General features: G+C 40.4%; 1 protein-coding gene across 2 annotated transcripts in view; it reads left to right on the top strand.

Annotated features, from left to right (window-relative positions):
• The window catches only part of LOC101947545 (macrophage mannose receptor 1-like), a 58353-nt gene that overhangs the window by 16098 nt on the left and 18965 nt on the right, over positions 1–23290 (top strand). For both annotated transcript variants that reach the window (XM_008162793.4, XM_042857456.2), the window contains exons 11-23: positions 504–652; positions 2428–2627; positions 3046–3167; positions 5544–5631; positions 7843–7987; positions 8793–8828; positions 8929–9098; positions 10227–10294; positions 14849–14949; positions 18107–18249; positions 19833–19947; positions 21141–21289; positions 22501–22603. In XM_008162793.4, the coding sequence (XP_008161015.2) occupies positions 504–652; positions 2428–2627; positions 3046–3167; positions 5544–5631; positions 7843–7987; positions 8793–8828; positions 8929–9098; positions 10227–10294; positions 14849–14949; positions 18107–18249; positions 19833–19947; positions 21141–21289; positions 22501–22603 (1589 nt within the window). The remainder of the gene's footprint in view (positions 1–503; positions 653–2427; positions 2628–3045; positions 3168–5543; positions 5632–7842; positions 7988–8792; positions 8829–8928; positions 9099–10226; positions 10295–14848; positions 14950–18106; positions 18250–19832; positions 19948–21140; positions 21290–22500; positions 22604–23290) is intronic.

Raw genomic sequence — 23290 nt, 5'->3', positions numbered from 1 at the left:
CACAGCATTTTATGTGCTAGAGTGGTACTGTGACATGCTTGATGCCACATCAACTAAGAAAAGAGTCTCAGTCCTGTGACATAAAATGGAGATCATGGTTCTTGAATTCTACCTGGGGCAGCTATTTTATGACATAAGATGTTACCTTTGAAAAGTATTAGGCTTTAGCTGAGGAACTGCTTATAACACGCAAGAAACGAAGACAAACAACAATATACTACAGTTAAAACTCCCCTGTTGTGCGTTGTTTATTTATTTATATGCTGAATGAATAAAATCTGCAAATCAACCCAAGTATTGCAGCTTAATTCTCTTTATTGTACAGTACAAAAGAAGAAAGGAATCATTGTAGATTGTGAAAGCATCAGCATCTGTTTATGATATAAATTAATATGCCATTATAATGTTGCCAACATTTGCATTATGTATGATTTCATAAAAAGAACAAAGTATGGTAACATCTTGGTTTAAAATTGATTTGACACTTATTATTCTCCTTCCAGATATGAACAAGCCTTTCTGACTGTCCTGATTGGGTTCAGTCCTGTGAAATATTTCTGGATCGCTCTTTCAGATGTTGAGGAACAAGGGACTTTCAAGTGGGCTGATGGTGAAGCAGTTCTGTTTACTCACTGGAATTCAGGAATGCCTGGTATGCACTGCCATGCTGTGTGGTGGGTAACACTGGGTGTATGTTTTGTCGGTTCTCTGGCAGTTAAAAAAAAAAAATCAGTTTGGGAAGAACCGAATCTGAATTTTTGGAAAATTGACAAAGTAAGTGTTTCGTTTAACCCAAATCATTTAGTTTCTGGGCATTTTTAAAGGGCTAGATTAACAAAAGAGCTAGAGGAGGAGCTGGTGCAACCTCTCCCCACCCAAAAGCCACTGGTTAGGGCAGTCACCTGGGATGTGCGAAATCAGGTTCAAATCCCCACTCTGGAGCAGGGATTTAAATCCAGGTCTCCTCCATTCTAGGGGAATGCTCTAACCACCAAGCTGTAGGCTGTTCTTGGAAGGGGCTTTCACAGTCTCTCCTGTTGAATCTGTTCCATTTTGTATAAAATACTTGAATAGTCATTGGGTCAGAGGTAATGAGTGAGAATGACTTTACAGCCTGGTTGTTAGAGCACTCCCCTGGGAGGGGAGAGACCCAAGTTTAAGTCCCTATTTCAATTACTATTTAATCTTCTACTTTCATATGGCAACTTGAAAAGTAACATTAAAGGTCAATGTCCAAGTTTGTTACCCAAGTTCGTCATTCCAATGCCATGGAATGAATCAAGACTGTCCCTCCATAGAAGGATCATAGAGAAGCAACTAATTAGATGTTCCATGGTTTGGATGTCCTCCCTGCTAAGTGCTTTGGCGTGACCAGTGCCATCAACATGGCAACTGAACACTGATTGATGGTCTAACAAGCAACTCAGGTGAGTATTTAATTATTTATACAAAGTAGAACTACTTCAATGGGAGAGACAGAGAGAAACCCATCCCAGAATAGTGCATGGACTGATGGTTAGGGCACTCAGTGGGGAGACTGGGATGCAAATCCCTGCTCCAGAAAGGGGATTTGAATCTGGGGCTCCCACATCCCAGATAAGTGCACTCACCACTGGGCTAAAAGTTATAAGTGGAGTACCACCACCACCTTCTCCACTGGCTATTTTGTGAATATGCCTAAATCTCTGTGTGAATTTAGCTTGAAAAAAAGGTTTTGGCCAAAACTATTCAGTGAATTCATGTTAAATTTGTGAATTGTTTCAGGTCGACTGAAACTACATTTTTCAGCAAATAAACTATTTCTTCTGAAAAACTTTGCCCAGCTTTCATTGTGGGAACACTACCTCTGGAAATCAGGCACAAGGTGTCACATGGTGTCTTTCTAGACATCCAAAAAGTGAGGATCTCAAAATTAGAGAACACTTCTGAAAGTCTGCCAGCATAAAACTAAAAAATGTACAGACTACATTATTGAAATGATTTCATTTGCACAAAAAATAAACGCATCAGACTGGATATGCTGGAAATACCTTCCTAATAGACTATTGGGAAATGCTGCTTCTGATGGACATTAATTTTCCTTAACTCATTTGTTACTTGGGATTTGCTAGTTGGCTCAATCCAGCTTTTATGTTTGTGAATGAATTCTGTATAACTTCTTCATGAGGTCTCATGATCAAAGTCATGACTATTTATTGATTATGGTATTTATTTAAATCACACCTGAGCTGCTGGTGGGTGTATGCATATGGAACATGTAACATTGAGTGATTTTGACTTTGCAGCAAAATTTATAATCTCCACTTGATATATTTAAAAAAAAATTAAACAGAATAATAAGTACATACTTTGGGAAGAGATCATTAATTAAGACTCTTTCTTGAATTAACTTACCGATAGTTTTCTTTTCTTTTGTGTGTCATGAAGGAAGGGAGCCAGGCTGTGTTGCCATGAGAACTGGAACTACAGCTGGATTATGGGATGTTGTGAGCTGTGAAGAGAAATCAATGTTTCTCTGCAAACAGTTGGTTGAGGGAGTGACCCCTCCTCCTGTTCCAACAACAACTCCTGCCCCCTCATGCCCAGATGGATGGCATTCAAGTGCCCACAGTAGCTCATGCTTGAAAGTAGGTATTAAACTCCTGAACACAAAGATATTAATTTATATCATAAACAGTAGATAAATTTGAAAAAACACTTGGCTACAACTGACGCAATAGCAACTTGCATTTGCATAGCTCCTTTTATCCTCAAGGTTACCAAGCATTTCCCAGTGGTTTAGGACAGAAAGTGAGGAAGAGCACCATAGTCAATTGGAACTACAGTAGGGATTCTTAGAGACTCAGAGAAGGAAGACTGGATGAGCTTGCAGTAACCAATTTCAAGAGATGACCAGGCATGGACCAATGCTTTGGCAGCAGAGTCACAAGGCAATGGATGAATGTAGGCGGTGTTAGACAGGCAGACTAAGATGGACCATAACAGATGTTTTTTCTTAATACTGTGCCTGGCATCACAGAAATTTAATTGCACAATTCTCTGTAGCATTTTCAGAATGGACGAAAACATATGAAAACATGGTTTGATGCACGAGATTTTTGTAGAGCTATAGGAGGAGATCTGGCGAGTATCCATAGTGAAGAAGATCAAAATGTAATAAATCGCATGTGAGTAGCTGCATTGCCCTTATTCCTTCACTTGAAATGTATTCCATGAAAATAACACAAAATATCCTTTCCGAAAGAGGTCATTTCAGCTGAAAATCTATATGTCTCTATCATGGTGCTTATTCAAATATAAACATTTGTGTTGCATTAAAAAGAGTGGGGATGGGCTTTGGCATCATTTGAACTTCACATTAAACAAAATTGGGCATCAGATTTCTGATCTGTGCAGATTTCTGAGTGTCATTTGGGAGTTTCTAAAAGTTGGTACAGAGTTAACTGAAGATAGTATAGCAATATATCCGAACAGCAGACATATTTTTATTAGTATTGTTTATTATTTATTGACCATACCCAAGAATATGGTAGGGATGTGACAGTGAAAGACAGGGCCCTGCCTTTGGAGATCTTACAGTCTAGACTTTAAGATATGATACAATGAGTGAGGGTGATAAATAAAGGATGAAAGTGTTTTAGAAAGATCATGCAGTTACTCAGTTTAACCATCTATACATCTTTGTGGTTCTGATTTTTTTCTAATTTTTATTCTCCGATTTGCATACTAATTTTCTATGTATGTGAGATTGCAGACATGAGGTTTTAGAAGGGATTTGAATGAGGAGAGGGGGTGTCTATGCAAACAGGCATTGAGAGGTGTTTCCATGTGTCAGGGTAGCCTGGAAACACAATGAGAGATAAGGAAAAGATGGGGGAATCAAAGTTGGTGTGTCTGGTGGAACAGAGGGGATAGGAGAGTGCCAAAAAGGCAGACTCAGATGTGCACTCTGGGGCTAAGTGATGTAGGCCCTTGAAAGTGAGGAAAATTGGTTAGATTTGCTATACAGATCTATGGGGTGCTAGGAGTTGATGGATTCAAAGAGGGAACAATGGAAGAGATGATTTTGGCAGAACATTGCGAGTGGAGAGGAACAAGGTGGGTATCAAAACAACTGGTGAGGAAAAAGTTACCATAGTGAGCTGTAATTAGGACCTGGACCTGGATTTTGCCATTGTGATAGATTTTTAAATAAAGTTCTGTGGGAAGCAATAGGCTTTGTTGTGGCTTGTATGTTGAGAGAGTTAAAAAGGAAGGTGTCGAAGATGACGTTCAGGTTGTGGCCCTGCTTACAGGGAGGAGGATGGTGTCATCAACAAGACTGGCATTCTAGGGTACTGCTGAAAATTTGGAACTCTGCATTTTTACCCATGTTGAGCTTATGCAGATGATGAGTCATCCAGGATGAACTGTCTGAAAGAGATGGAGGAATGTGACAGCGATCTGTAGGAAATAGATGCAATGTAGAGCTGATCCAAAATGAACAATAACAACAAAAAGAATGAGTAAAAATTTCAAATCCCTTTACATTCCACGGGTTTGGAACAATATTTCATTTATCTGATGTTTTTCATGAAAATTATATTTAAAAAAATTGGTTTCAAAACGTTCATTTTGGAAAAAAAATTCATTTTCTCAAGTTTTTTTGGCTTTTGTTTTCCTGCCCTCTCCTCCCCACTTGTCTTGTTTCTTTCCATTACTTTTTTTCTTCTCTTCCCAACTTTTTAATTTTTTTGCCACTGAAAAAAGGGAAGGAAAAACAGAGACCTGGAGGAAGGTAGAATGAATGGGACATTTTTCTTGGTTTGTTTTGTCTGATTTTGTTGAATACATGGAAAGTTTTGAAAAAAATGAATGTTTTTCACAATTTTTTATTTTGAAACAAGGCCATTTATTCACACAAAATATTTTTCATTAGAAAAATTTCAATCAGATCTAGTTCAATGAGTTAGTTTATATTTTGGACCTGTCTGTAATTAAATAAATGAATGAACCATTTTTAAATAAAAGAGTAGTTCATGTTGCACAAGGATCTTTTCTTACTTAATAAAGGCAAAAAAAACAATAGAGAGACTAAGAAAAATATTTAGGCATAGACTGTGCCAAGCCTTGTATGTGTATGTGTGCATGTCATTTAAGGCTCTGATCTGGCATAGCATTATCACGCATGCTTAACTTTAAGCACGTGAACGCGAGTAGTTAAGTTCTTTGCAGGACTATGGCATTAATGTGCATTTACCACAGCATCACTGTGGGTGGTAACTAAGCAGTTGAGGCCTTTTCTGCAAAGAATTGTAGGACTCGACCTACTGCCATGTGCAGTCCCAGTATATTTTTCTGGGGATGCTGGAAATTAAATAAGTAATTTAAATTATCGCGTTAGGGAGGCAAAATATTTCTTATGTCTTTAGTGCATATTAGAGATATTGAATAGGAAACATTCAAATTTATAGAGATGTTGCAAGTCGTATAATGATATGCATGCTTTGATTTATATACTGTCCTCTCTCTCTATATTTATATATTTATATATAATATTTTAGGGATAGAGCTCATTTCTATCAATCATACTGGATGGGTCTGAGTGCCTTTGATCCTGACAGAGGGTTTACTTGGAGTGATGGCTCTCCAGTGAGTAATTCATTGTTTTTTCACCAGAGTTGGCTTTCTGAATTTATCCTATTGTTTTTATGCAGTCTTTACTCAACTTATTTCTGCTTCTGCCCTCCTTCCATCTTAAGCTACCCTGTGTGATCCCACAACAGTATTTACATGGGGCAATACATCTGTTACTCACCACTGCAGGATTTTTTACAGTGGAAGTTGATCAGTGATCATCACTATTGTAGCTGCATAATTTAGTAGCTTTAAACAGCTCACTTCAAGCATTATTTTCTTTGCATAAGCACTGAAAAATTTCTTACTGCTTTGGAAAATCTAAAAGTTTGCCAGGGCCATGAAGAGATTTCCAACCTTACCAGCTGGAGCAGATGCAGAACTTGGATTCTTTGCAATAGTAGATGTCTAATATTCAGGGCCTTATAGAGAATATTCAGTGTCTTAGCTTTCAGATGGAGGGGGAGGGGGATCTAGTACAAAGTACAAGATTTTGCCCCACTGAAGAGATCACATTTGGGAAAGGGCAGGAGCCCTATTGCTTTCAGCCAGATGACAAAGCACTTGAAAATACTCAATAGGGAACAATCCTGCACTAGCCCCAGGGGCAGATGGGATAGGATGTTGGAATAACAAGGTTTTCTCCCCTCTAGCTTCTTTCATTTCCCTGCTTTGTAGAAAGGTCCTCCTGGGGTGTGGCACTGCTCCCCCAGGATGCAGGTCTCAGCCTCCTCCCCACTCCATTCTATGCATTATCTTTCCTGTCATTCCTCCAACTCTCACTATTATTACTATTATTATTGTTGTTGCTGATATTGTGCTAGAGGCTGTACAAACAGATGGAATGTGGTCAGATGATGTTTGCCCCCTGGCTCTTGTGGAACAGAACAATGGAACAGAAATGGCCAAGCTCCAGCAAAGAGAGACTGTTACAGTCAAAAAGCCGAAAATCACTGAAAAGTCCCAGTGCATGCTGTGGACTGTGGCTGAACTGTTTTGAGAGCTGGGCTTGGCTGGATACTTTCTGAGACATCCCAGGATTGCCTCTGTTTTTAAGTTGTTTGTCTGGGTTACTGATGGCTCCTGGAAAGACTGCTGTGAACAGCCTAGTTTCCCATGTATTCAGTAGTATCAAACCCAGAAAGGGGATGCTGAGATCAAAGTGCTTTGGAGGATAGGTTCATTAATGGCTATTAGCCAAGATATTCGGGGACGCAAACCCATGCTCTGGTATCCCTAAGCCTCCTCCAACTGCTAGAAATTGGGACTGAACAACAGGGATGGATCACTCAATAATTGCTTTGCTCTGTTCATTCCCTCTGAAGCATCTGGTACGGGCCATTGTCAGAAGACGGGATACTGGGCTCTATGACCATTGGTCTGACCCAGTGTGGCCATTCTTATGTTCTGAGTACCTTTCATGGTAGCCCTAAATAGAGTACATTTGAGTAGTCTAGTCTGGAGATGACTGTCTAGCTATGGTGACTCCTGCATATAAGAGGAAAGGTGCCAACAAAAATGGTAAAAAGGAACGCCCAAAAGTCATGGCAATAACATTCGATCAAAATGAACCAATCAAAACACATTGGCTCCACTCATGGATACTTTATTTCATCCTAGCAACATCTGAATTTGTTACTAAAACAATGTTTGTAACATTGTCAAAAGACTGGAGACTCCCTAATTGGTTCTGTTTGTTTAAACAAAACAGTTTGTACAAGTCTCTTTGTCTTAATCTTTTACTTACTGTTATAAATCATTTTATATCACAGGTCAAACTAATCTTTTGTTACCTTTCACCTATTTAATAGACTGGAATCAGCAAAATCTAAACTGGAACTATACGGCCCAATGTTAATCTTGGGTTGAATCATCCAAAGAGACAATCTTCTCCCTCCCATCCCAATAGTAGCAAAACTACATTGTCCCACATTGCTCAATCTTTATAGCCCATGTCATGACTGGTATCTTTGTTGGCAGGGGCTAGGCACAACTTCTTCAGTTCATTAATGTGGCTTGTAAATCAGGTGGAAGAGTCACACTGTGTTCCTCCTTCACCTGGCAAGAGCAGAGTATGCTGTTTCCCTAATAGTCCCAGCCTTTACTGTCCCAATGGGTGCAAGATTTAAGAGCTGAAATCAAACTGGGTCCCTCTGCCCTTGCAGAGCACAACCATCGTTCTTCTTTGAAAGGAAAATAGTCACAGAGTTGTGTTTCTACCAAAAGGTAAACTATGAAAACTGGGCAGATGGAGAACCCAATAATTATGACGGAAATGAAAAATGTGCAATGTTCAATGGATACACTGACATGCAGTGGAACGATATGTTCTGTGAAACTTTGGGTGACTGGGTTTGTCAAATAAAAAAAGGTAGGATGTCTTCTTTCTTTAAATTAGAATATTAAACAAAAACAGTCGAGTCTGTTTCATGGACTGTTCATAAGGCTACATACAAACAGAGCAATGTAACACAGTGGGTATAAAGCGGGAGGTGGTAATTCAAACCTCTAAATTAAATTTAGACATACAGATGCTCAAAAGGCTCCCTTCCATTATGACTTTGACCATTACTTCACTCACTCTTCTTGGCCTGATGAAGAGACCACAAGATAGCAGGATCATCCAGCTGATAGTGCCAATTTAATGAAAAACTTTTGGCTCTGTTAAGGGGCTGGGAGGATTCTGAGTGTTAACATCTATTAGCTGTTGCAACTTCCAGATTGATGGAACGTATTTCAGTGAAAAGATATTGAAACCTAGTGTGTGCTTAAGGACATCAAAATACTATTCATTTCACTCTAAATGGAAGACATAATTTCACTCTAAACAGGAGTAATGGATTTCACCACCTGAAACATATTTTAAGACACATTTTAAAGTAGCTTATGGTCTGGTCTATACTCCGTATTATCAATATCTGAAATCCAATACTTGGAGGACAAGAATATGTTCTTTAAGCTTAATCATTGATTGGATCTAAAATGATATTTTGCTGACTGTTAAACATGGTCATATATTCTTATTAATTATATGTCAATACATGGAAAATGTATTAAATAATGCTGGGGTTTATTTTCTTATTCCACATTAAAATGATAATTACAGTATTTATAAATGTCATTGACAGAACATGCATGAGATAGATAACACATTCAGATTTTATTTTATTTTACAGGAGCAACATTAAAACCTGAACCAAGTACCACATTTGGTAGGTTTTGTATTTCCTGTTACCAGAAAAATGTTACCATATAATGATTCTAACCTGTTGTAGAGATACTGTATATGTGCCTTCATTATTTATCTTGCAGAATATACATATAAAGTCAGTGAAGATGGATGGGTTATATATGAGGACAAGGCATACTATTTCAGCCATGAAACTTTGCCTATGGAAAAAGCCCGAGAGTATTGCAAGAAGAATTCTGGAGATCTTGTTATCATTGAGGGTGAAAGTGAAAGAAAGTTTCTGTGGAGATATGTAAGAAACGTATTTACTACTTCAGAAATGGGTAATTCAGTGCAGCACACCCAGACACTTGTCACAATCTGCTTCTGAAACACTGGAGCGTGTGTACTGTCATGCCATATATTTGCACCACCTTGTCAGGCCCTGAAGGTAACATCCAGCAAAGGTCAGGGCATGTTTGCACTTGGAAATGTACTGAAATAAGTACTCTGGAACATTTATCTTGGTATATTTCCAAGTGTGGATAAGTCCTCAGCTACTTTACAAGAAGTCAAATACAATGCAAACTAACTGTTGCTAGCTTCTAGAGCTGTTCCTTTGTTAAATATTTTTGACTAAATCGGGCATGCAAAAATCTGACATTGAGTTACTGAGCTGTCAGCACATGTAAAAATTTCAAAGTGGTACAACCATGGGATGCAAGGGAGCTGCTGAAACCTCATTTCATATAAAATCATGGAGTCATGGTCTGAAAGAGGTTTTGTCTCTGCTATTTTGCAACATAAATTGTGGCAAGGTGGAGGAGGAGGTGGTGAGCCATGGATTTACCATTTTAAAGGATTTTAGCTGAGACAACTGAGAATTAGAGTTGGCTGGGAAATTAGTTTTTGCAGCAAAACAAAGTATTTTTTATGTTTGTCAACAATGTTCTTTGACATTTTTGTTGAAAATCTAAAAGATAAAAAGGGTTGGGTTATTTCAATTGAAACCTGGACATTTTTTGATGATGATTTTTCCCCCCGCAAAACTTTCCATATTGTAGAAAAAAACATTCTATGACAATAATAATAAAAATATTGTGATGGAAAATTTTCAACCAGCACTTCAGAGAACTCTCCTAAACTCTTCCAAAATGTACTTTTGCTTCATTTTAAAATTTGCCAGCCAGGCAGGTTTTCCTATATCCTAACAGCTTTTCCTCTGCTTCATTTTCATCCTACTCTACTTTTCTTTTTTACTTTAATATTGGCAATCAGGCGAAGGATTTGTAGTCTTCAGATATAATCCATAATATGGCAAAGTGCCTCCACCATCAGCAAGATAAGAAATCATTGCTGACAATGCATGCTGTACAGTAGGCACTAAACCAGAATTACAGCTATTTCGTTACATTTAATTAAATTTTTATTTTTGTTTTAGAGCTTCTATTATGACTTTGGGGATTCCCTTTATATTGGTTTAAGTGTGAGCCTTGATAAAAAGTTTAGGTAAGTAAACAGTGAACATCAGGCTTGTAGAACATAGTACAACAAGTATTGTATTTAGCAAAGCTGTCCTTAAAGGGGCTATTACAGTTTCAATTTCAAAGGGGGATGGGGGTAAAACTTGTTTGGGGCTCAGTCTTGACACAATATTTCCAGAATATAACTTTTTTATTTAGAAAATAAATAAAAACATGTATTTTATAGAAGTTTTAGAGAGAAGTTGTTAGTGGATAGACAAAAATATTTAAAAGTTCAGCAATTCTGTTTGATCTGCAAAATTGTTTCTGCAAAGATACCCATCTTAGCTAATCCCCCCTCTTGGATCTGTGTTCCTGTGCAGAACTCAGTTTCAAATTCTAATCAGTTGGTTCTCAGCAGTGAGCTTTTTGCATCACTCCTTCTTACTTCTCAAAGGGTCAGATTTTTTCTGGCCATGGTTGATTACGGGTCTCTTCTGTGATCCCAACTAGCATTCCTAACCTCACATCCACAATGCTTCATCATGTGGTTTCTCTGACCCTACATGTTCTTTAGGCTTGGTGTTTGTCTCCTTACTTTGTTGAAAATCTTTTTTCTAGTTTCAGATTTTCACCTATACACTAATTCTCAGGTCTTGTGCTTCTGGCATAGTCAACAGCGCTGGAGCTTCATCTCCTTTTATTCAAAACCTGTGCAGCATAGATGGCAGGTACAATAGGCCAGGGGAGGCTAAGCCTCCCCTGCAGCGCAGCCGTCAACTTACCATCTTTGAAAGCATGGATGCCCCTAGGCTGTGGTGGCCTCGTCTGTACTCTGCCCCAAGTCCTCCTCCCACTTTTCTACTGTGGCTCTGCCTGTGTTGCACCTCTTCCTGTCCCTGTTGCACCTCTCCCTGAGGCACCCGCCACTGGCCGAGTCCCTCCTCTCCTCTATCCCCCTACCCTGAGGTGCCAGCTGCTCACTGAATCTCTCCCCTCCTCCACGGAGTGGAGCAATGAAGCGAGCGGCGGGCAGTGGAGGTCTTGGGGGAGGGGGATAGAGCGACTCAGTGAGCAGTGGGAAGGGGTGGAGGCGGGGAAGGACTCAGTGAGCGGCAGGTGGGGGCGCCTTTGTGGGAGGGGAGATGGAGGAGGAGAGGGACTCGGCATGTAGGGTGGGTCTTGGGCATGTGACATGACTCAGCAAGCTGCAGGTGAGGGGGCTGAGTATGAGCGGAACTGGGGGTGGAGTGTGGGTGAGGCCTCGGGGGAGGAGGTCAAGCTGGGGTGGAGCAGGAGGTGAGACCATGGTCCAGATACCGGAGGAGCTTCCGGCACCTGGGCCAGCCTCCCCAAATGCCAGAGCCATGTGATGCCCATGCTGTGCAGAACGTCTTTTCCCCATGTTAAAAGAACAGGAGTACTTGTGGCACCTTAGAGACTAACACATTTATTAGAATTAATGGACACAAATCTGACATCAGGAATCAAAATACTCAAAAACCAGTGGGAGAACACTTTAACCTGTCTGGTCATTCAGTGACAGACCTGCGGGTGGCTATATTACAACAGAAAAACTTCAAAAACAGACTCCAACGAGAGACTGCTGAGCTAGAATTGATATGCAAACTAGACACAATCAACAAAGGATTGAATAAGGACTGGGAATGGCTGAGCCATTACAAACATTGAATCTATCTCCCCTTGTAAGTATTCTCACACTTCTTATCAAACTGTCTGTACTGGGCTAGCTTGATTATCACTTCAAAAGTTTTTTTCTCTTACTTAATTGGCCTCTCAGAGTTGGTAAGACAACTCCCACCTGTTTATGCTCTCTGTATGTGTGTATATATATCTCCTCAATATATGTTCCATTCTATATGCATCCGAAGAAGTGGGCTGTAGTCCACGAAAGCTTATGCTCTAATAAATTTGTTAGTCTCTAAGGTGCCACAAGTACTCCTGTTCTTTTTGCGGATACAGACTAACACGGCTTCTACTCTGAAACTTTTCCCCATGTTGACTTTGTTTCCCTATATATTAGCATGCCAGCTTCAGCTCCAGAGTTCACAGTGAGCCATCAGCCACAAAATTTAATACCTGTGAATTCACATTCCTTACCTAGAAGGTTATTTTCTGGTGGCAACGATTTCAACATTTAGAGTGAATAAGTTACAGGCTTTGATGACTTATTTGTTTTCTTACAAAATTCTTCAGTGATTGTATGGACAGCCCCTGAATTTCTCCCAAAGTGTTTGTGAATTATATTTTCCCATGTCAATGGGGATCCAAGAGGTCCTTCTCTACTCCCAAGGTCTGTCTTTTCAAACATCTTTCTTTTTCCATCTATGGCCATGGACCGAGAGACAAAGTGTTATGGTGCCATCTACTGGGACATTTGGTTATGAGTCACAGTCACTCTGAGCCTCATCTTCAGCCACTCGCTCCACTACTCAGGGTGCCTCATTTGTGCAGATGACTTTATTTGTCTGACTTTCATTAGCATTAATGGAAGTCCATCTAATGGACTGTTGTTCCAGGGGCAGTCCTGCCTTCTCGATCTACTGTTTCGTACACCCACTGTCTGGGCAAATTACTTCCTGGAAATTCTGTTTGCCGTGGTCTATTCTTCTCCCATTCTGTGTTTCACCCTCCTCCTTGCCTGGTGATGTGCTGCTATTTGTCAGTTATAATAGTTCTCTCAGTTTCTTTCATATTGTTTCTTTCTCTATGGCTCTGGAAGTGTCGCTGACAAGAAACAGTATGTTTACAGTTATGCATTGTGTTGTATTTCCTATTAGAATTTTACTTGTAGAGACATCCAGAGAGTTGTGTTGGCTCAAAAACTGGGAATGTTCTGAGCTGGGTATCTTTGAAGAAAAGATGCAAATTGCTCACCTGTAGCTGATGCTCTCTGCTGATAGGCAGCCTTGGCAGATTACTTGCCCATCTCCTCCCCAGAGACCTGAGACTTTTTTCATCTTTAATTAGCTTTTATTTTGGGAGTATTTCACCAACCACTAAGATAAGAAGTGATTATGTCATTGCTGAGAGCAGCATGCATACAGTGAGCGTGTCTGAGATGCCCCCTACTGGAGACTGTCATTCAGGACCTGCTTGGGGCCAATGGATTAGGCTTTGAGTTGAGGAAACTTCCACTAGATCCACATGTAGGGGCCCTGACCCAACAACCTACAGAGATGTATGTGTCCAGAGAACAACAATTACAGGCAATTATCTCAGCTAGCTGTTTTAGTGATGTGTTGTGATCCATGAACTCTGAGAAAATATGCAGGTGGGGAAATAGAATGTATTGATATGAAATGTATTAGTATATCTATCTAAATAAGGTACATATGACATTCATTTAACACTAACAGAAGTATTGGGAGCATAAGCTTTCGTGGGTAAGAACCTCACTTCTTCAGATGCAAGACTTGCATCTGAAGAAGTGAGGTTCTTATCCACGAAAGCTTATGCTCCCAATACTTCTGTTAGTCTCAAAGGTGCCACAGGACCCTCTGTTGCTTTTTACAGATTCAGACTAACACGGCTACCCCTCTGATCATTTAACACTGAGATGCTATACTTTAAATGAATGTAGTTATTGTGAACACAGGGCTAATGTAAGTTAAAAAAACAAGAGAATATTCTCTACTTGAGCTCCAGGACTTTGGCCATATGATTTCCATTAATATGAATGAAAGTCACACATAAAGCTATTGTTAGATGTTAGATGTTCTCTGTGTGCTGTCCCAGCTCTGCGCAGATAGTTGGCACAGCAAACTTCGATTGAACTGCCCAATAACCACAGGCTCAGTTTGAAGTGAGTTGTGAAGGCACTTGGTCAGGTTTATTGTCAATGAAACACAGCCCTAATGCCCTTGTTCAATGGTTACAGGTACACTAACACATGTGTGCCCATTGCAATGGACTGGCTCAGTTAACGGTGGGACTTTCCATTATCCCCTGGGCCAGCCAAAGACACTCCCTCTGAGACTTCATTTTATACCCCAATACAAACAAGTTATGTATTGCCCCTCTGACATAGTTAGTTACTGCCCCCTGACGTGGGTTGTTACCACCCATTACCTTGTATATGTTGGTTGAATCAAAATATCTCTATCCATCACGCTGTCATCCTGACCTTATCTTTAGGAGGGGTCAGTATGTTCTCATTATCTTTGGAGGGGAGTGTTTGTACCATACTTGGTATGGGGAGTTCTGGTACCACCCTTCTGGAATGTGTTTGTGTGAGTGTTCTGTGCCTAGCACTTCTTAGGAATGTGTGTGTTTCTGCAATATCTGCCCTGTTCTTGCTAGATTCTGTGAGCAGACCTGTCTCTTGCTCACAACCAGGCTTTGCTTTATATCAGCAAAGCTTTGACCACTACTTTAGCCCAGGCTTCTGGCTTCCTATCAGGCACCTAATACAAGGGCTTACATCTCAGGCTCTCTTCCTACTACAAAAGGCATGTTTACCAAGCTGACTTTTTGTTGTTTAGCTAGAATTTCTGTAACGTAAAATCAAATGATTAATGTGGCCTTAAAAAATAAAAATGGATCTATCCCGTAACTACTGCTACATTGTTTCTTTTAGCTGGATCGATGGAACCCCAATAAACTATGTAGCCTGGGCTCCAAATGAACCTAACTTTTCAAATAATGAAGAAAACTGTGTGGTCATGTATACCCGTACAGGTGAGTATAGTAATATTTCAGTGTTGTAACAGCTCTGCACTGTGTGACATAGAAGTGTGTGTGATACACATGTTTCATGTAAAGTCATTTATTATATTAAGTGGGTTGATAGTGAGATTTTCAACAGTATCTAAATGACTGTGGAGCATAAATCACACTAAGACAGTCCAGGCACTTTTTAAAAAATGTCACCTTTTGTGGGCATGGCACTGGACTGGGACTCAAGAGACGTGGTTCAATTCCTGGCTTTACCAGAAATTTTCTGTGTGACCATGGGCAAATCAGTTAAACGCTCTGCCTCAGTTTCTATCAGAAAACAGAGACGAAAAACATTTTATTTCTCCGACACTTCGTCTTATCTATTTAGAGCATAAGCTTTTCAGGACAGGAACGGTCTCTGACCATGTGTTTGTGTAGTCCCTAACAAAATAGGGCCCCAACCTTGGTTGGGACCCATACACACTTCTATAGCATAAATAATTAATAACAATTTATAAATATTTTATAATACAGAAGAGGGGGAAGGAGAATTGATATCTAATATATCCAAGTCACTTAGTCTCTCTGCACCTCAGTCCCTCATGTGTAAAATAGAGATGAGAATAATACTACTACTTCCCTGTCTTGCGAGGATAAATACATTACAAGTTGTGAGGTGCTCAGATATTATGGCAGGGGGATCAGATAAGAATCCTAGGTTGATAGTGATAGAGATAACATACTAAAACAAATTGCAAGAGTAGTTAACCTACTATAGTTCTATAGTAGAAAATGATTTATGTGCCACTGCAGCTCCTTCTTTATATGCAGCTAGTGATGGTTTCATATATTAAATCACCTCAAGAGGCATCGGGAGAGGCATCTTTAACTCACATATCAAACTTTATAAGCTTTTTTGACATTTTTCAGTCATAGATTAGTATTGTTTGCTCACTTAACCCACTTCCCTCCTTTTCTTTTCTCCATTCCTTTTTGATCTGCACTGTTCTTGAGTACCGACTAGCTGTACAAAGCAACTCCCTGTTAAACAGGTGTTGCCCTACAAGAGTTTGTTTACATACAGCCACTGCATATGTTTGGCTATAGAATGAGAGAGAGGCTTGTGGGGTAAGCGCTAACTGATACTGCTTCAAAAAGGTTCCAAGATCCCTATCCCAAGCATAGGACAATAGTGGTGTGGCTCTGTGGAGGCAAACACTTTAGGAGAAAATCAGTTACGAGAGGTAACTTCTTTTTATTCTGGGAAACAGGAGGATTGTGTATGAAGTAACTCCTGTTTATGAAGATTGTCTTTAATCCAGTTGTATGCCATACATGGAGACTCTTTAACATCTTTCTGTTAGGGCTAGTAAAAAATGTTCCTTGAAAATTGTTTTTCAGTGGAAAATTGGGGTTTCAATTACACAACATTTTTTGCAAAAAGGGTCTGTTTTCATAGAAAATTTGGATTTTTCATCAAAAAGTGAACACTCAAAAAAAAAAAAAAAAAAAAAAGAAAGGGTTGGGGGGGGGCGGGGTTTGTCTGAAAACCAAACCTATTTTGATTCTGAATGTCACTGAGATGCCACCTGAGCATTGTAGTTTGGGAGTTTCATGTCCTTATTCTTCCCTATGGGCTGTGCCCCCAGCCAGACTTCACCTCTACTGATCCACTTGGGCCATGCAACTGCACGGTGCACTTTCCCCTCATCAAGAGATGTAGTCTGACCAGGAAGCCTGGCCTATAGAGGAGAATGGGTAGGTGTTCAGATGAAATATTACACACTTAGGTTTTTTTTTACAAACACTTGAAAATTTCCATGGAAATTATGAAAACAATCTTTCTTTTTCAACAAAATTTTCCTGGGATCTGTGACATTTTGGGGACCACCCAGATCAGTAAGTGGCTCCGTCACCACCTGCCTTGTAAATTAGGGGCCTTAATACTATGCTATTATGGCTCAGGGCCCTGAAACCAGTAGCCAGCCCTCAAGCATAAAGGTCTCCCTGGCTTCCACCAGCCTAGTCAATCCTTGCAGGGTGTCACCAACAGCCCTACTGGTCCTGAGTCTTCCCAAATCCGTCCTTCCTGAGTTCTTAACTACCAGACACTCGGACTTTTCTCTTTTGGTTCGTCACCCCTGAAGGTGTGAAAAACAGCCTTCTTCTCGTTATCAGTTCACCTTCATACACACACGCCAGACGTTTTGTACAACAGAGACCTGCTTGGGAGAAACATAAACAAAAATGTATTTAATAGAAAAATCGCAGATTCAAAGATGAACAAGTAAGGGGAAGCAAACACACACAAGTTACACAGAAAATACACATAAAGATGCAACCACAGGTGTTATACTTTCTAATTAGATAAATTCCCTTTTCTAGTACAAGTTACCTTTTGTCTTTGAAGAGTTTCCCAGCATGCCCCCTGTCATAAAGTGGATCCAGCATTTTACATACAGCTTTCCACTTAAAGGTCTGCTCCTCAGTTTCTGGATACCTTTCACTTCAAATCCCTTCCCTTCTTATAGAGTTAGCAGGGTTTTTTTTGTTTGTTTGTTTTTTTAATTTTCTCTCAAATTATGATGATTCACAGTAGGGGAAATTCCCTTCTTTCTTAGTTTTCCAAGACTGGTGTTTTCTTTTCAGTTTTAAGCTGTTTCAGTGTTGTCCCATTAACTTTAATGGCCCACCATTTGCCTTTTCCTGGGTTGTACAATGTTAGGTACTTGGAATATTCTCATCTGCCCCTCCCTGTCTGATTGTTTCACCGCTCTGTGGTGAGGTGGAGGTGAAGTTGCACCAAAGTTACAATTATAATTTTCTCTCTCTCTCTCTCTCTTTCCACCACCCCATATGCATACATGCATAACCATAACTTGTATACGTATCTCATAGTGACAATCAAGTTCAGAACATTACAAGCTTTCATAAAAGACCTTCCGTGATGTATTTTTATAACACAATAACATTGTATACAACCAGCTGATTCAACTGTTTATTCTTTGGGATTCATATCCCCTGTTCTCCCCCTAAGGTGTCTGAACCCTAAAAGTTGCAGGAGGAAAATCCCAACTAACTGTACTTTCTATACTGTAATCACCAGAAGAAGGGGTAGATTTTCATTCCAGTCTTCATCTTGTCCAGTAATTTACTTTCCATATTTAATATGTTCCAGGTATGTGGAATGATCTGAACTGTGGTGCTCCAAAAGGCTTTATCTGTGAAAGGCTCAATACTACTACTCATTCAGTAGTTGTTCCCACATCACTTGCACCTCTAGGGGGATGCCCTCAAAATTGGTTTTTGTTTAATAACAAGGTATAGTAGCAAACATCTTCCATATATTTTATTTTATTTGCAAAAGAAACTGAACAAAAAATTATATTTTTGTCTTTTATTATTGTAGTATGGGTTTAGATTATCCGAAGTTGTGTTCTGATTGGCTGATCAGGCCATTCTGGTGACATTATATCCATATTTAAATAATCTAAGAAATGAGTTTGTGAGTTACTATAGGTTTTAAATGGCTTAGGCACCATTCCTGCAATTACTTTGCAAATGCTTAATTTTAAAAAGATTGTATCACTAACCAAATGTGTGCTGTTTTGTTTGTAATTTATACTTGATGTATACTTTGATACATGTTCAGTGAGCAAAAGTGCCAGCTGTCGGCATGAACAGAGAATGTAAAGCTGCTTCTCAGCTAGAATGAATTCGAAGAAAAAACCCCCATAAATCTGTACAAAGCTCCCTCTTTCCCAATAGGATGTATTCAGAATTGCAGAATATAAATGCATGCCTTCCGGAATGGGTGTACATTGATTTGGAATTGCCCACTGATGCACAAAAAGTCGATATTTATGCAAGTACTTTTTGTCTCTCCACTGTGAGACAAATGTAGTACAACTTTATATTCGCTCCCCCTTGTCTTGTTCTCTAAGATGCTGGTACCAGTAGATCATCCAGGAGACAGTGTGGAACTGTACAGAGTTCACAGTGGTGAACAATCATCTACAAGGTGTTAGCAGCAGCAGCATGTGAAAACATTGCCTTCTAGTGGTAGAGCTGCAGCTGTATCATCCTAGCAAACTCAAAAGTCACATTTATACCAACTAAAAGTTCTTTGAATACAAAGGTATCAGCACTGTAGGAAGAACTTACTGTTACTACCCTGTATGTTATGGCCTGAAATGCTCAAATGAACAGAGATTGCACAGAAGGATATTTGACAGGTTACTGTTCAATGAGACATTCAAAATGTATCATCCACATTTCCTGTCAGACAAATGCACCAGTGGTACAAATAGTTACACTTTTACCATTGGTTGAAAAAGGTTGACGGAAGAAATACAAAAAGTGGGGGGAAAATGTAACTTTATCTAATGGGAAATTGTTTTCTTTCATAGTGCTTTTACCCCTCTCCTCCCCTTCCTCTCCTTTCCCCCCACTTTTCACTGGAATCTTTCTGTTGGATGAGGAGGGTTATTTATAGCCAGGACCAAATTATTTTGTTATTTCACTGCTAATATGTATATTTCCCTCACCATTTTTAACAGGCCAGAGGGTATTTCTTTATCTTTAGTCCTTTAATTGATAAGATAAAAGCTTTTCCTCCTCTTTTATTATATGCTTACTTTGTTATCTTACAGCCATATTCTGTTCTCCTAACCACTAATCAGTTAAGTTTCTCACTGGATGCTAAAGAAAAGGAGCTTTTATGTTAGTTCTCCAGTGTGCATATTTTCTTTTTGTAGATTCATAGATTTTTAAGACCAGAAGGGACCATTAGATCATCTATTCTGACCTCCTGTACAACGCCAGAAATTGATCTTGTTAATTTCAGATGTTTTTGATGTGAAATGGTATTAGATTACAGCCTTCAGCATACTTTTCTTTTTCAGTGTTTCAAAATATTCGGCTCCAGTGAAAATGAGAAATTGACGTGGCATGCTGCACGAACGGCTTGTATAAATTTGGAAGGAAACCTGGCTTCCATACCAAGTGAAGAAGTGCAAGGTGCAATGTATAGGCCAGGGGTGGGCAAACCTTTTGGCCCAAGGGCCACATCTGGGTATGGAAATTGTATGGCGGGCCATGAATACTCATGAAATTGGGGGTTGGGGTGCGGGAGGGGATGAGGGCTCCAGCTGAGGGTGTGGTCTCTGGGGTGGGTCTGGGGATGAGGGGTTGGGGGTGCAGGAGGGTGCTCCAGGCTGGGACCGAGGTGTTCTGAGGGCAGGAGGGGGATCAGGGCTGGGGCAGGGGGTTGGGGCATGGGGAGGGGGGTCAGGCGTGCAGGCTCCAGGCGGCGCTTACCTCAAGCAGTTCCCAGAAGCAGTGGCATGTCCCCCCTCCAGCTCCTATGCGGAGGCACGGCAAGGTGGCTCCCATTGGCCATGGTTCCCAGCCAATGGGAGCTGCGGGGGCCACACTTGGGGTGGGGCAGCGTACCGAGCCCCCTGGCTGCCCCTGCATGTAGGAGCTGGAGGGGAGACATGCTGCTGCTTCCAGGAGCCATGCGGACTGGGGTAAGCCCCCAACCCTGCTCCCCAGCGGGAGCTCAAGGGCTGGATTAAAACATCTGGTGGGCTGGATGCGGCCCTTGGGCCATAGTTTGCCCACCCCTGGTACAGGCATTTTGGTATTGGATGAGAAATCAGCTAATCCCCCTAACATACAAATTAAAGATTTTTAAAGCTTCAGTTTTTATAATAGAGCCTGCTACTTTCGCTTAAAACTAATAATTAATTGACACTTAAGTTAGCTGAGAAAAATGTAATTTTGATAACATTTATGTGCATGTATTAGTGGCTTTCCTAAGTCACCTTTTTTAAAGTCCCAGCCTTGGAGGAATTAGTAGCAGATAGACTGGTGTTGCAAGTGCTGTAATGCTAAAATTTGAAACTTGGAACTTGTCCTATGATAGATTGTGTTTTTAAAATCCAAAACCACATGAAATCAGACTGTGCACCTGCATAAGTACCATTCAAATTGATTAAATGTTGCAGAATCAGACTTAGGGAAAATGATAGCTAGACACACCCAACTTCTGATTTAACTGCCAGGGAAACCATCTCAGCTGTGAAATTGCTGGTCTAAAGTGATAAATCTATTAAAACAATTTTGTTTATATTTTATAACTATGATTCTCGCTCCGGATATTTTGGTGTCTTCATGCTTCACTTGTAAAAATGTTTGTTTTCCTTCAGCCTTCCTCATCACCCACTTCAAGGATGCTTCAACTGATACCTGGATTGGACTGAATGATATAAATTCTGAGTACACATTCCTATGGACAGATGGAAGTGGTGTCTACTATACAAACTGGGCCAACAGTTTCCCAAATTATCGCAGTCAGGTAAATGTGGATTGCAAATGATCATTAAACTATCATACATTTGATAAGGTCAATCAAACCATATATAACTTGCACAATTTATTTCTTATGTAGACTTATTTCCATTCACTTTTTGCTGTTGAGAGTAGAATGGTCAGGGTGCAGAGTTCCAGATCTTTTACTAGCAGAAAGGGATAGCTATGTCAGCTTACAGTAGAACCATGTGTTTGGAGCTTCATTTTCAAATATTTCTTTGCAAAAGCCCAGAACTATATTTGGTTGGTGCTTTCCTGGACATAAAGTATTTGCAGACAGTAAATGACACTCAGGGGGTTTATTTAAATTTCTGTTTTAGCTTTTCTCTATGATACAATATGAATCCAAACAAATGGATGGAATAAGGTCCATATTCTGCAAACCTTACTCAAATGAATAGACCCACTGACTTCACTGGGACTACTCAGGAAACTCACACGGGTAAAGGTTACAAGATGATCGGACAATAACTCTGTAACTTTGGAGCCTTGTAAGGGATTATTAGAATGAATAATAAAATTAAGAGGATGGTGTGTATTTGTAAATATCAGATGCAGATATGCACTCATGCATAAGTTATCATGAAATACAATTGTATGAATAAATTCCTCAAACGAAGAGGAATCTGTGCCTCTTGTTTTCATTCCCCCCATGCACTAACCACTAAACATTCCTTCAGAATAAGCTTCTGCTGTGGGCTTTGAAATTTTCCCCAGCATTATGTCAAGTTATTTTAATAGCAAAACATAATTGTGTGTGGTTCAATAATAAATGAAATGGTTAATGTGGAATAATGGCTGTAGTTCCATTTGTTGTGCTCTTACTTTATTGTCTTGACTAAGTATGTCTCCTTTTAACAATAAAAACATATAGCTGATAAGTGATCTGAAATGAATGGGGTGAGCGGTCACAACAGCACCCTGAACAATAGAGAAGTTGGTTTTAAAGGGCTGCCCCATGGGAGATGATGCGATTTGGAAATACCATCACAACAACACTAGCAGTTCTGTTGAAATATGAAGCAATTCAATAGATGATTAGATAATGTGGACCAGAGTGGATATAAATAGTGACAGACAGATACATAGCTGATTCAACCATGCAAGCTATCTGGGTCTGCAGATCCAGAAGGAAGAGGATTGTTTCTTGCTTGCTGTTTATTTATTCTTACTCATTTATGTATCATTTCCCCCCAGGCTGATTGTGTTGTTATGATAAAGGACCCCATTGAGGAAGCAGGGAAATGGAAAGATGTAGACTGCCAAATGAACAAAAGCTACATATGCCAGAGGAACACTGGTGAGTTCTTTCTCCCCAAGCTTCCAAGTTAATTGCATTAAAAACTTGACTGTGATTTTTAGATTGTCTTTATGGTTTAAATGCTGACTTTCCAAATACAGCACATCATCTTTGGCCTCTACATGAAATGAGTTTCACAGCCTTATGTGTTAACATTTTAACAAAACAAGCACGTACACTGATCTCTAATACATGTAGCAGCCTGGCCTATAGAAAAGACAGCATATGCCATGCAGCATCCTGCTCTTACATAGATACAAGAATGGGAGAGCACAGGGCCGGCTCCAGGCACCAGCCCTCCAAGCATGTGCTTGGGGCGGCACCTGGAGGTGGGCGGCGCTCACCCAGGGAGAGCGGGGCCGCGGCCAGGCTTGTCGCCCTCTCCCGGAGCTCCGGCAGGCCAGGGAGAGCGGGCCCGCGGCCAGGCTTGTCGCCCTCTCCCGGAGCTCCGGCCAGCCGGGGAGAGCGGAGCCGCTGCCGGGCTTGGCGCCCTCTCCTGCCGCGCTCCCCGCCGGGGGTGGGGGAGGGCGGCGGGAGTCTTTTTTGCCTGGGGCGGCAAAAAAGCCAGAGCCGGCCCTGGGAGAGCACCAAAGGCCAGAGCTGTTTCTCCTGCAGCCTATTCTGACCTGGGACCCCTCCTCACAATGATGAGTAGCCCAAAGGGAAGCTTTATAAGAGTCCCCCTGC

This window comes from Chrysemys picta, chromosome 2 (assembly GCF_011386835.1).
Source record: "Chrysemys picta bellii isolate R12L10 chromosome 2, ASM1138683v2, whole genome shotgun sequence".
Taxonomy (NCBI): Eukaryota; Metazoa; Chordata; order Testudines; family Emydidae; genus Chrysemys; species Chrysemys picta.
Note: the sequence above shows the minus strand (reverse complement) of the source record. Positions and strands in the feature narration are given on the sequence as shown.